General features: G+C 37.4%; 1 protein-coding gene across 5 annotated transcripts in view; it reads left to right on the top strand.

Moving 5' to 3' along the window:
- Nucleotides 1-11,868, top strand: part of LOC120420475 (AF4/FMR2 family member lilli) — a 114,775-nt gene extending 102,907 nt beyond the window's left edge. For 4 of the 5 annotated variants that reach the window (XM_039583531.2, XM_039583516.2, XM_052708974.1 and 1 more), the window contains 6 exons: nucleotides 2,269-2,717; nucleotides 2,784-2,864; nucleotides 6,877-7,051; nucleotides 7,115-7,213; nucleotides 7,284-7,389; nucleotides 7,445-11,868. In XM_039583531.2, the coding sequence (XP_039439465.1) occupies nucleotides 2,269-2,717; nucleotides 2,784-2,864; nucleotides 6,877-7,051; nucleotides 7,115-7,213; nucleotides 7,284-7,389; nucleotides 7,445-7,566 (1,032 nt within the window). In that variant the 3' untranslated portion in view covers nucleotides 7,567-11,868. Of the gene's footprint in view, nucleotides 1-1,589; nucleotides 2,023-2,268; nucleotides 2,718-2,783; nucleotides 2,865-6,876; nucleotides 7,052-7,114; nucleotides 7,214-7,283; nucleotides 7,390-7,444 lie in introns of those variants that run through there. The other variant, XM_039583547.2, reaches the window with a different exon arrangement.
- The last annotated feature ends 1,361 nt before the right edge of the window (nucleotides 11,869-13,229 follow it).

Genomic DNA, 13,229 nt, shown 5'->3' with positions numbered 1-13,229 from the left:
TAAAATTCATCAGTTATAATACATTCCAAACACGATTATACAAAACCTTGATTGTCCGAAGTTTCGGCTATCCAAAGTTCGAATTTGAGATTTCCAAAAATGTGTTCACGTGGTTTATGAATGGTAGATGCAAAAATGATTACAGTAGTTGTTCGGTAACTGGGCGTTGTTTAACTGGGCGCTCGATAACTGGGTGGTAGCCCAGTTAAAAAGCAGACAAACGTCAAAAAACCAAAACAAACCAAAATGACCGACGGGTTAATGGATGCAAAAGTCATATTCAATAAATAAAAAAACTTTTTTCAAATTTTTGTTTAATTTCAAGTTACAATTAAAGAAATATAAAAACTAAGAATTGTAAATAAATTTGAGTAACTTTTATTTTTATATTTCATCTGGAAAATATCATTCATCGGTGGTCCCCTCGTTATTTTTTATTTAGCCCAGTTAACGAGCATCATTCGGTGACTGGGCTACGTTCTCAGCCCAGTTACCGAACAACTACTGTATCATAAAAAAAAATCATTTGTAAGATATTTCATGTCTTTATTCAAAGGATATTCAAAGGTTATGATTTTTGAGTTCCTTCTGTTTTTATGGTATGTTAGAAAATATATTGCATCGATAGTACCCTTGTCGTTTTACAATCAGAGAACACATACATTTGCTCAGAATTTTATCCTGAATCAAGGTTGTAAAAATATCAATCTTTCAGTTCTAAGCGATTACAATAATGATTATCATGCTCGAAATCTCATCGCCCAACTTTCACTTCCCTGCTTTCCGTCGCGAGATTCTCAGAACCAAGAATCTCCAGTCTCTATCTCGTGTTTACCCAATCATCCCCTCTCATCAGAGCGTAGCCACGATAGTCGCCACAAAACAATATTTGCCAAGAGGTGCGCGGTCGGTTCCCTATCGCGTTCTTTCATTGCGGGTTTTTTTTTTCTTTTTTGATAAAACAAAAGAATCTCTAACGAGTGTGTGTGAACGAGGAAAAGAGAATTAGCGATAGAAAGAGAATGCATTTGCTGGCAATCACGAGAAAAACGAATAGATCTCACCAGTTGACGGTCGCTATACGCACTGATGTTTTGGTGCAGGAATCATCAAATGATAGGTTTTTCTATCATTTAATTACAACACTGCCCTGATAAATATTTGGGGACCTGCTGGTTTGATGTTAAATTGCTGCATTTTTTTTTCATTTCTTTTTTGGCATAACAAAATCAAATCATTATTACCATTAACCTCCTTCCATTTTCAGTTTTAAGTTGGGTTTCAGAAATATAATCCACAAGTTTGTTATGTTAGTAAATAGGTACAATTCATCATCCACAGCTTCAACACAATAACAGGGTTGTTTCTAATATTTCAAAATCAATCATGTTCCAAACAAGGCGGGCTCAATCGTAACTAATCGCTGCTCACGGTGTGACATCACATTCGGGATAACTCGCAATTCAAAATTCGGTTCCATCGGTTCCCACAACACACCTGTTTCGTTTCTCGCTGCCACCAAGCAGTCTTGCTCTTGCTCTCTCCAGCACATTGGAAATTGCACACGCCCTTTATTTCTATAATTGTAGATTACACCACCAGCACCAGTATCAGCACCGGCACCGCCCTCTTCCTCCTCCTTCTTTCGAAGTGGCTCCAGCAGCTCCTCCGGCAGCAGTTCCAGGGTGGTGGAACGCAACCACATCCGACTGCCACCCCGGACGGTTTCCGTGCAAACGTCGGACCGCGGCTGGGACGACGAGGTGCGCCACCTGCGCAAAGAGCTGCAGTACGCGCGGGAAATGGTGCGGGTGTACAAACAGAAAGCCGAGTACTTTAAAAACTTGTACGAGAAGCGACAGGCGTCGTCGACGAGCGGGCAGATGTCGTCGTCGTCGGTGGCAGGTTCCTGGAACGGCGGTGGGGCGTACGGATCCGGAAGACGTTGATAATTTGCGCGCGCCGAATTTCGTGTGTAGTTTGATAACGTTGAAGAGTCTTCCCCCCAGAAAGAGAGAGAAAGATTGAGATTGAGAGAGAGAGCGTTAGGTATTTGCCTAGAATATTACATTACTCCATTCACATCTATTCATTGTGTGTGTGATGCATGGTGCGCCGAAGGGTTCATACGGTTCATCTCACTAGCGATCCATCAAGCACGCAAGCATTCGTCTAAGCATGGCGAGAGTTAGCAACGGCCACTCACTCCAACTTTTGTCAGACAACGCGTAGAATAAGTCGGCTAACCCTCTACTTTCATCCTTCCAGACTGAATCCCTTGACCAAATGCCCCCAACCAATCACGACCGGTTAGGCGGCGTGGACCAACAAAACACCCAAGGACATCTACCACCTGCCTCGACCACCAACACCAACACCATCACCTCAAACAGCACCAAGCAGCAACTGTCGGAACCGACGGAATCCGCGACAGCCGGGACCGCTCCCACCACCCAAACCATCATCAAGAAGATCCACGTGTCGTACTTTGAGCGCTCGAACGAGGACGAGCTGGAGGTGCGCGACCAGAACCGGTACCTGTCGGAGGCGAAGCGGCTCAAGCACGCGGCGGACCGCGAGGGCGACCACCTGGCCCAGGCGATGCTGTACCTGGAGGCGGTGCTGTTCTTCCTGCTGACCGGCGACACGATGGAGCGCGATCCGATCACCGAGAAGGCCGCGTTCACGATGTACAAGGACACGCTCAGTTTGATCAAGTAAGGGGTTTTGGTGTTTTGAGGTTTGTGGAAGGGCTGAAACTAATTTCACTGTTTCGTTTGTAGGTACATCTCGTCAAAGTTTCGTAGCCAGCAGCAGCATCTCACCGTGCAGGGGAACATTCACAGCAAGGTGGCGATATTGAGGTAGGTTTCGAGGAATTTGCTTTTCGATATTCTAAACCATTGCAGAGTAAGGAGGGCATTTCCACTTGCTCCAAATTAATCGGGATTTCCCTTTGCTTTACCCAATTGTTACCAAATTGGTCCGAGTATAATGGAATATGGCTTAAAAACTCTAAAAATATCGGAAAATAAAAAAAAAACAAATCTTGAATGTTCTAGAAATTAAAATAATACAAACAGTTTAAAAAAAATCAAAGCAGTTTATTTTATGTAGAAATGTAGCAATTCAAAATTCAAATTAAGAATAAAACATTTCAAAAATCAAAACAAAAAATAATAATTCAAAAAATTACCTAGGCAAAAAAATTAGACCGATGCAAATAATTTCCATAGTTTTGAATTTTTGGCTTCACAAAATGACATTAAAAAAAAAACAATTTAAAATTCAAATTGGTTCTTTTTACATCGTTTAATTTATACAGAATTATGTATAGTGAAAGCAATTAAAATTTCAACCCGTTTTACTAATTTTGATATAGTAAATAACATTTAACAAATTTCTTCGGGCTGGATGGAGTTTAAAGGCCACTAACAATAACTTAATTTTTGCGTTTATTTTTGCAACAAGGACTACAGTCATCCCACATATTCGGAACACCCACAAATTCGGAACACTTTTGTGGTAATTTGTCAATAGGATGCAAAATGCAACTTTTCTGTCGACCCTGCTATTTTAAGGACCTTTATTTGGACATTCTCTTGCTATTTCACTAGTAAAAGTAGTACTTTTTAAACAAAAAACTTCATTTCAAGACAATTTTATCCAGATCAGCAAAACACTGCCTCCAAATTGCCTGTTCCATGATTGTGGGATGTTATTGTGCCTCCCACAATTGTGGAACACCTGAATTAAACTGATATTTTCACAAAAAAAGTTATCAGACCATGGATAAAACATCAATAAGCTTGAGTTTCACTGGTTGCAGAGTGTGAAGTCATTATTTTGTTACAAATATGTACTCCTGGAGAGAAAAAAAAAGTTTGTTTACATCGTAAGAAAAGTGTTCCGAATATGTGGATTTCAAGAGTCAATGTTTTTCTTTAAAAAATTTATCAAAAAATCAAAAAAAAAAAAAAATTAGAAAATTTATATAAAACGTAAAAATGTACAGCCGGGGTCTATACATCAATCGAAAGATCGCAAGAGAAGCTTTCACATGAAGGTAAAAAGCATTTTTCCAACATGAGCAGTTCTTTTAGAAAGAAAAGTCTGACTTCTATAAATATTTAGAGAGATTTTCCGTTTAAAAAAAAAAACATTCTTGATGGTTGTTTATTTTTCTTGGTTTTGTCCATTCTTTACTGAGCAGAGTTTTTTTTTTAAATGTCGGATTTCTAAAATTTATTGTAGGTTATTTTTTCTACTTTGAAAAATAACCTTTTCTTTGCAGGCCAAGGATTGATACCTAAGAGCATGCAATGGCACTGACCTTGTTGCGTGCTCTTCGGTTGACGTCCACGTAAGGAACATCCTGGAAGGAGCGTAACTAACTACATCCGTAGTTCTGTTAGATCATCCGAATTATCTTGATCAGAACAGTATAGCTCTGGTTCCTTGCGAGTGTCCTTTTTTCTTACCTCCACGTTGGCTTGGTTTTCATGATGACCTAGCTGGTGGCCTGTGGAAACGGATCGTAAACCTTTGACCACCGCGGGTCAGAGTCGAGACGGCTAAAAGAAAGGGGCGCGACAATGTGGGAAAGGGAAGTAATTTGTGATTGTAGACGGTATTGTTTTGATTCGCAGTATGTTGAGTCAACTGCTGTGGATGTGCCTGAAGCATCGCACAACGGGGTTTCTCTTCTTTTCATTCTCAGCTACCACCTATCTCCAATTTTTATTTTGCTCTACTGATTCTCACTTCTTCATTCATTCTTCTATGTTAATCATTTGATTTTGATTTTACTAACTTTTGATTCTCTTATCTCTCAAAGCTTTTCCACTCTTTTTTACCAATTGATACTGCTGTAACAAACTTTGTTTTTTCCTTAAAAATATACTTTTCCTTAATGTACTAGTAATATCAAGTCTATTTATCATTCGCCTAATCTTTTTTGATTTTATTGCGAATTTATTTATTTGAATAATTATTTATCTGTCCTATAAATTATCATTACTATAATCTTAGCTTGTTTTGTATCTCTTTTTATTCTTTATCATTCTCTTACTATTGATTCTTGATTTTTATAAAATAAATTCTCTTTTACTGTCTATTGTTTTCAATCTTCACCCTTTTTTCAAACAAGTGAGGTTTGAGCCCTTACTCAATTTATGGAATGGTTAAAGGATTAACACAAATATTACTATTGTATTTTTGGTAAACTTTTATAACATGCTTAGGACCAAAAATTGTAACAAAACACCGCGACAAAAGAAATAGCAACAGATAAACACGACTCAACAATAGGGAAGATTTCAGGAGAAAACATTACACAGTAAATAACAATCAGTTTTTGAATTCAAACTAAAAATATAACAGTTTTTGCTTTAATGAAAGTTGATAGGCACACTATAAATGGTTAGGCGCTTATACTTACATCAAACCCTACGTAATGTACCACCCCCGGCCGAGTTAAAATGCGTAACCGGAAAAGAAGGTGTGCATGCCTGGCACGAACACTCAAAGCGTGTTCTAGCGTGTTGCTCGTACTGACTCAGAGCAAGGGTAAGATGTAGGTGTAAGGGCAGTGCGTGTTCGTCGGGAACCTGGTGCATAAGATCGGTCAAGGCCCGTTCTTACACTGAAAATTGCGAATTGCGAATTTGAAAAATAACCTTTTCTTGATTGTCGTAAAAAAATTGAGTTTATCCTTTCTTATATAAACTATTCTTTTAAGAAAGTCGTACTTCTAAAAAGTTTTGTGAGTTTATCCATACGGAATATTTGAGTGACTTTTCCATTCTTGCAAACATAAACATTTGCAAATTTTCTACCCTTTTTTTATCCAGCCTTGATGGTCTAGTTTCTTCAAAAATCTGACATTTTAAAAGATGTTATATTTTATTATTTAAAGTTTAGGCCGTTGCAAATATTTTTCAAAGTTTATGTCGCCCCCCCCCCCTCCCTTCAAAATTGGTCTGAAAAATCAGGGGTCAAAAAAAATATTTTTCCAAAAAACATCAAAATGTCCATGCAAATAGAAGTCTAACCAACTGAAAACAATCTAAAATGCATTTTTCTGCATTGATAATGTATTTTGCTTATTTGGGCTTGTTTAAACATGTTTTGAATTTTCATTAAATTCCTGTGTACTGAAACCGCAAAAAATTTAGTCAGAGTTGAGGGACATAAACTTCAAAAAATATTTGCAACGGCCTCACTTCCACTCACAAAAAAGGGGTTGGGGCCTTTTAAAAAATGTTTTAATAAAATTCCCATGACCCTCTAAATTTTAATAAAAAAGTTAAAAAAATCAGTTGATCAAATTTACTGAAAAGCGTCTAAAACACATATTTTCATAACTGGTTCTCAATGTTTTTGCATTAAGGCTATTTTTTAAAACTTTCGATCTTCTGTTTATTCGTCCTTTTGTTCATTCGGCCTTTTGTCGATTCGACCTCTTGGTATTCGACCTTTTGTCCATTCGACGTTATGTCTTTCGACCTTTTGTCATATATTTACGTCGCACTCAACGAAAGCTGGATCATTCCTAGGGGTATGTCAATATTAAATATTTTGAATTTTGAAAGCATCACTTAAAAAATCGTTTATATTTAATCAGCATGCAAATTTGTGTGTTTAATCCTGTATTTTTTCGAAAAAATATTAGTCAATGTTTAACACTGAACCAAAAAAATAAAATAAAGAAGAACAGTGGATAACAAAATTTAACATTATGCAAAAGATTTAAAATCATACAGGTCAACATGCCGGTTTTTTCTTCTTTTGCAATGGTTGACGTGCCTTCCGAGCAATAACGCTAAGGCTTTATGGCAATAAAAATAATATCTACGTTCTCCCTCTCCTCCCCAGCTTGCGGTGCCAGTCGTTGATCTACCTGAAGCTGTACAAGATGCGCCGGCACGACATCAAGGAGGTGCAGCGCATCATCGCCGAGTACAACCAGAAGCCGAACACCACGGTGTCGGCGGACATGGTCAACGGGAACACGCCGTCGCCGCTGTCGCCCACCTCGGTGGGATCGCAGGTATGAGCTGCCGGCTAGCTAAAGGTTATGCGCAAGATGTAAATGGTTTTATTTTTGTTTCAGAGCTCCGGCTACTGCTCAGGTCAAACCGGCCAAACCGGTCCGATTCCGGGTTCGTCGATAAGTTCTTCCCCGTCGCCGTGCCTGCTGATGCCGGTGCATGTTAGTATTTGTTTTCTGTTAAATAATAACTTTGAACGTTATCTAAAATGGCGCGTTTTCAAACTCTTAGGTGCACATGGCGTTTCAAAAGCAGGCGACCCTGTTCAACCACCTGCTCAACTGTCAGGATCTGTGGGAACAGGCGGACAACCTGGTGATACGGGGCAACCATACAGGTACGTCGACGAAGTCGATGTTGATTGTCATAATCTAATTTAAAATTTCCCGTAGATTTCTTCATCGATCTGGACCACGAGAACGGTCCGATGACGCTGCACAGTTCGCTGTACAACGTGGTCAAGTACGTGCAGGCCGGCATCCAGAAGTTGCGGCGCAAAACGCTGCAGGACTGAGTCGGGAACGCTCTCGCGAGCTGCTGGTAGAAAGCGAGCGTGGTGGCAAACCAAAAGGACTGAATGATACAAAACAAAGATTTTTTTTTTAATCGTGGTGAGGCGGCGGTCGTCTAGCGGAACCAAGTTCCAGGCGTGGCCGTTACTGACAATAAGGCGAGCAACGGCTATCGGAGGTACTAACCGGACTGTGGAGGACTCTCATCTAGATGTGTAGTATCTGTGTAGATTTTACTCAGTTTTTTTGTATTTGTACAGTGGGATGGGCAAAGTTACACTTTTTTGTACATTTTTTCTTTGCGGGTGCTGTTTAGTAGATAGGATATCATTTATTACAAATTCCTATTTTTAGCAGCGCACGCGTGCGTACTGGTGAAACCAATTTTTGCCTGCAGTGTACGACTCTATTGGGCTTCTGATATTGTACTATTTCTTGACAACAATAAACGATCCCTTTCGCCGGGTTCTGGCTCGAGCGAAGTGGGAAGATTATGTTCTCGTTGAGCCGTGGACGACTCAAGCGCGCATTGTTTTGTGTGTCATTTCGTCTTCCAATCGCAACGCGGAGTTCCAGCGGGTGATGCGAGTTTCTCTTGATTGCGCCAGGCTCAAGTGCTCTCGTGGGCTGTTCCAAAAAAGCTAAAAGATGTTGATTCTGGTCCGAAACTGGTTTTAAAACTGGAACTTGTGGGAATTGATAACTCTAAATAGAAACAAAAGAGCAATTCTCACCATCACCAAAATGTTATGATTTCCTGGATTTCCGGTTTTGCTGTTTTTGTTTTGTTTAAATTAAAATACTTTGGTGCTTTTTTATGTCCGATGAAACTGTTTTGCACTATTCTTGGTCCATATAAGTTTGGCAAATATCCATTAAAAAACAAATATTATTTTTCTTACGCCGCCGTGCCTATCGAGCTACAACGCCATACTAATTTTGAATTTCGAAGACACTTGACGCGTGAGCAACAACTCTGTTTTGAAAATCGCTAGATTCACTGAACAAAGTTACCGCACTCAGTTTTCATGCAATATTATAAATTTAAATCTATTTGTAATTTTGGCTTTTCACTTTACTTAACGAATGAACAACTTTGCGGCTCCATTGCTCGCTATGGGCTCTTATAAACAGTGTTGCCAAATCTATGAAAAAAAAATTAATATTGAAAACATGGTCCAAAAAATAGTTTTATTTTTTATTTCGAAACGAAAATCATATTCAATCGATGTTTTTAGGAAGGATTAGAAATTTTCCCAAATTTTGATTTTTTGACATTGGCAAAAAGTTTCGGAAAAACAGGTGTTTGAAACGAAGAAATTCGTATGCAATTTTGTTTTTGTTTATTTAGGGGGAGAGGGGGTAATATGCACCCCCGGGGCAAAATGCACTCCCAGCATTTCTCGATATCAGGAAGAATTTTCCGGGGAATAAACATAGAAATTGGAAGCTTAAAATTGTAAAACTATGCTGGAAAAGTTTGAGCATGGTAGGATAAAAACAGCCAAAGTTATTTGCAAAACTTTAAAATGTTGTGTTTTGATCTAATTTTTATTGAACTTCCAATATGATTTTTGGACAATATAAAAAGCATTTATTGATATTGTAAGTGTTTGTTTATATAGTTTTTACCACAATCTTCATTATTCTATAGATAGATGAGTCCAAAAACATTAAAAAATGTATTTTTAATTGAATTTTATGTAATAAGCGTGGTCGGGGCAAAATGCACCGCTGTGATGCTCCCTTGTAAAAACAGCGGTGTCTTCTAGTGGTGACTAGTGAAAACTGCTTTAACCCGGTTCATTTTGCCCCATTGTTGTGGTGCATTTTGCCCCGTTGTTGTAGTGCATTTTGCCCCAATGTTGTGGTGCATATTGCCCCGCATGATTGTTTGGAATGAATCAAAAATATTTTTAGAAATATGCATTTTTAAACAATTTTGAGGGTTTTTCAAGACTTTTTACACATGGGTGACGAAGAATAATAGTTGTTTTAGAACATTTAACAAAATTCTTCCACAGAATTGATGTTATGGTTGAGAAATCACAGTTTTTCCTTAGGGGGTGCATATTACCCCCTCGCCCCTATGTCTAAAATTTCACTAAGTATAACCAAATGGCGTAATAAATTTCTTCTTGTTGTGAATTTTGAGAAGGTAAGAAAAGTTATAAAAATTTATGATTATTGACAACGCTGCTAATGGAGATATTAGACTATGACAAACAAACAAACAAACTTTTTCGTGTTTGACAGTTTGCCAAACTCGCAAACAACTTAAAATGTATGCTGGCTGACGTTTCTGCAAACATATGCAGGCAAATAAACAAAGCAGGCAACTTGCCAAACTGTCAAAAAATGCGAGTTTGTTTGTCATAGTCTAATACCTCCTTAAAAATATACCTTCAAATGGCGGAGATTGGCAAAAACCGCTCAAATTTGACTAAATTGGGATCACAGATCTCGAATAAAAAACAGGAAAAAAATGTTTTTTGTTCGTGATTCGATTATCCGTAGTGATTTTTTTTTTCGAAACCTTCGGACAATCGAGTGATTTCTGAGTAGAAACGAAATGTTTTTTTTTATCAGTGTTTTAAGTGTAACAGTATTTCTGAATTTTATTACGCCGATGACATTAAACCACGAACTCTAAATGCCCTCCTCAAAATTTAAGTTTTCGAATTTCGTATGGATAGCTGTCAAATTTGTATGGAAATTGCCTGTTATTGTATTTCAATCAAATAAAGTAAAACAGCAAATTTTCCGGAAATTGGGGAGAATTGCTCAACAGACTTCTTCTCGGTGCTAGTGGCACACTTTTAAATGCTATAATTATTATTTTTCGGGGTCACAGCTTGGTAGAAAAAGGTTAGCTTAATTTATTGTGGTGAAAGCTGTGGGGCAAACCGCGTCGGAAATATCTAGCTATCAAAGATTAGTTAAATTCTTCTAGTTACTCAAGAAAGCGCGCGCGTTTTCCCCTAATAGCAACGTGTTTGTTAATTCCTTTATTTAATTTTAACGCTTCTCTAGCTGTGTAAGTAATTTAAAGAAAACAACGCTATCGGACGAGAGGGGCGCGCTCTGATGCTAAACCATATTTAACTATAAGTAGTAGAAAGTGGCAAACGAATCGAACGGTTTCCTGAGCGCGCGAGCACACTGAGTGTAGGTTACTTGTTGTTACTTTTTATTTTTGTTTCGCGTTTTATTTAACTCTTTTTTTGTCGTCAAAATTTTACGTTCTGTTTTTCTTTTTTTTGTAAGTGTTTCCTTCTGCTAGAAATTTATATAATATAAAAAGCTGCTTTCCTCAACGGTTTCATATCTGTGGCAACGCTCTCTTTTCGAACTGTCCTGTTCTGAGTTACCCTAATCTGTATTCTTTGCAATCAAACTAAAGACAGTTAACGTGATGTTCACGGCAAAACGAACACAAATCGTTTGGTGTGTTACTACTACAAGCATTAAAACAAACGCCAACATGGATCTTAATCACAATCACAAACAGAGCAAACACAACAGCAACAAACAACAATACCAAGGTAACTGAAACGAATATGAGACAAGCAAGAAAAACAAAACCAATAAGAAAGAGAGAGAAAAAAACAAGCGTTATTTAAGATTTATCTAGTACTCGTAAGGTTAACAGGCAACAAAGAACACATATTATACATATGGGTGTGATTTTTTTGTTCACATCGAAAACTCACACACAGCAAACCTAAAGTCTAAAGGAAAGGAACTAAATGATGATCATACCTTTTGAAGTAACTTATTTAAAGCAAAACAACCAAGCATACAAAACTTAGGGGTCAAAACGGTATATAAAAGAGGCAAACCACAACAGACAAACACACAACTACTAAAAGTAATTGACATAGTTCTAAACTATAGTGCAACAAAGCAGCAAAATCAACTATTAATCCTACTAACAGACAACAACAGAGAAATGTAAAAACTAAAACAACAACAGTAAACAAAGATGCTGATGAATACTATATATATACACCGTAGATTTTAGGAAAAGAAAAAAACTTCGTCGATAAGAAATTGAAACAAGAAAAAAAAAAAACCGTGTAGAGCAAAGCAAGAATTAAACGACACATGCAGCAGTAGTATGCGGCAATACTCCTAGCCATGTAAGCCAAAATAGTTTTCTGGGTCGAACAGTTCGACCGCGCACTACTCATCAACTGAGCGAAAAGATGTGTAGACAAAGAAGAAGAAAAAAAAAATGACAATGAAAGCGAGAGAGTTCCGACGAACACAGAGAGACATGCAACGGAAATTGCAACTAAAAAGTATAAACTGAATTAAACAAGTGAGAACGATTTGCAGCCATGCTGCGCGGTGATTGCGAAGGCATACTACTAATTAAACACACACACACAACTAACTAAAAAAGATACCCAAGAAGGACTAACTGATGCGATAAAAATGCAATTTGAGCAGAAGGAAAAAGAAGTAAGAAAAATCAGAACAATTTGTACATATAATTATATATACATTATTATATACCATTATTATTATTGCTATTATATTATTATTACAATTATGTAGAAATTTTAGAATAAAAAGATTGAAAAAATCAATTAAAAAAAATTACGTTTGCAAATCTTTTCTTCAAAACAATCCGAAATAAAATCCAGAAGTGTCGCGCCCCTCGTGTAACGGTGTCTCCATGCGACACGTCGCATGCAACATCATTGTGTTGCGCGACGCTCGCTCAGCCGAGTAACGGGACCTTCTCGTGCTGTCGAGGGAAGGCAAAACTAACGGTTTTCGGTTGTTTCGAAAGGATGTGACGAGTCAGTGCGCGTCGATTGATTTTTTGATTTTATTAGTTCGGGCTTCTGTTTCGTTGATTTAGTGCTTGTTCTAGGAAGAATTACATCGGTATTATTAGTTTTGTTACGTGGTGAATTAGTTACGTGAAAATTCCGTTTACAGCAGTTTAGTTTTGTTTGATGTGCCTAGTTTTGCTGATGAAGAATTTTGTCCCGTGAACAACACAAAGGTAAGTGAATTAAATTGCGCGAAACACAAATCGGGAGGTTATCTGGAAAGTTTGTTTTTGATTGTAATATTCAATGGAGTTTACTGCACAACAATCATTGAGTTAAAATATTTTTTTCGGTAAGAACTTTTTTTAAATATTCAAGATAACTTTTTGAAAAAGCATGCAGTGCTTATTACATTAAGTTACTACAGGGCACACTCGATTTATTGTCTGAATTACATTTTTATAGATTTTTCGTACCTTCTGTTGAACACAATCTGAATTATTTTTAAGAATTCTAATTTTTTTAAAGACCTATAAATTATTCTGTTTAAAAACTCTAGAATTTGTGTTTCATGGAAGCTTTATAATGCCAAAAAACGCGAAATATGATTTCCAGAGTTTTTTTTGAACAGGACCAATAAACTATTGTCTTAAAAAAAAGTAGGTTTTTGGTGCCACTGCTTTGGTGGCTTTTCCTGCCTTAAAAAAGTAAATAAAATTCAAAATTCAATTCAAATTCAAAAACGAAACCATGTTGTTAAAATCGTGATAACTAGGCTTAGCGATTTTTCACGCTCAAAAATTGCAATTTTCTCGAGGACTTTAATTCTAAAAACTTTAATTCTAAATTTCACGAAAATTTCACGAAACAGGAAAAAT

This window comes from Culex pipiens, chromosome 2 (genome assembly GCF_016801865.2).
Source record: "Culex pipiens pallens isolate TS chromosome 2, TS_CPP_V2, whole genome shotgun sequence".
NCBI classification, from domain to species: domain Eukaryota; kingdom Metazoa; phylum Arthropoda; class Insecta; order Diptera; family Culicidae; genus Culex; species Culex pipiens.
Note: the sequence above shows the minus strand (reverse complement) of the source record. Positions and strands in the feature narration are given on the sequence as shown.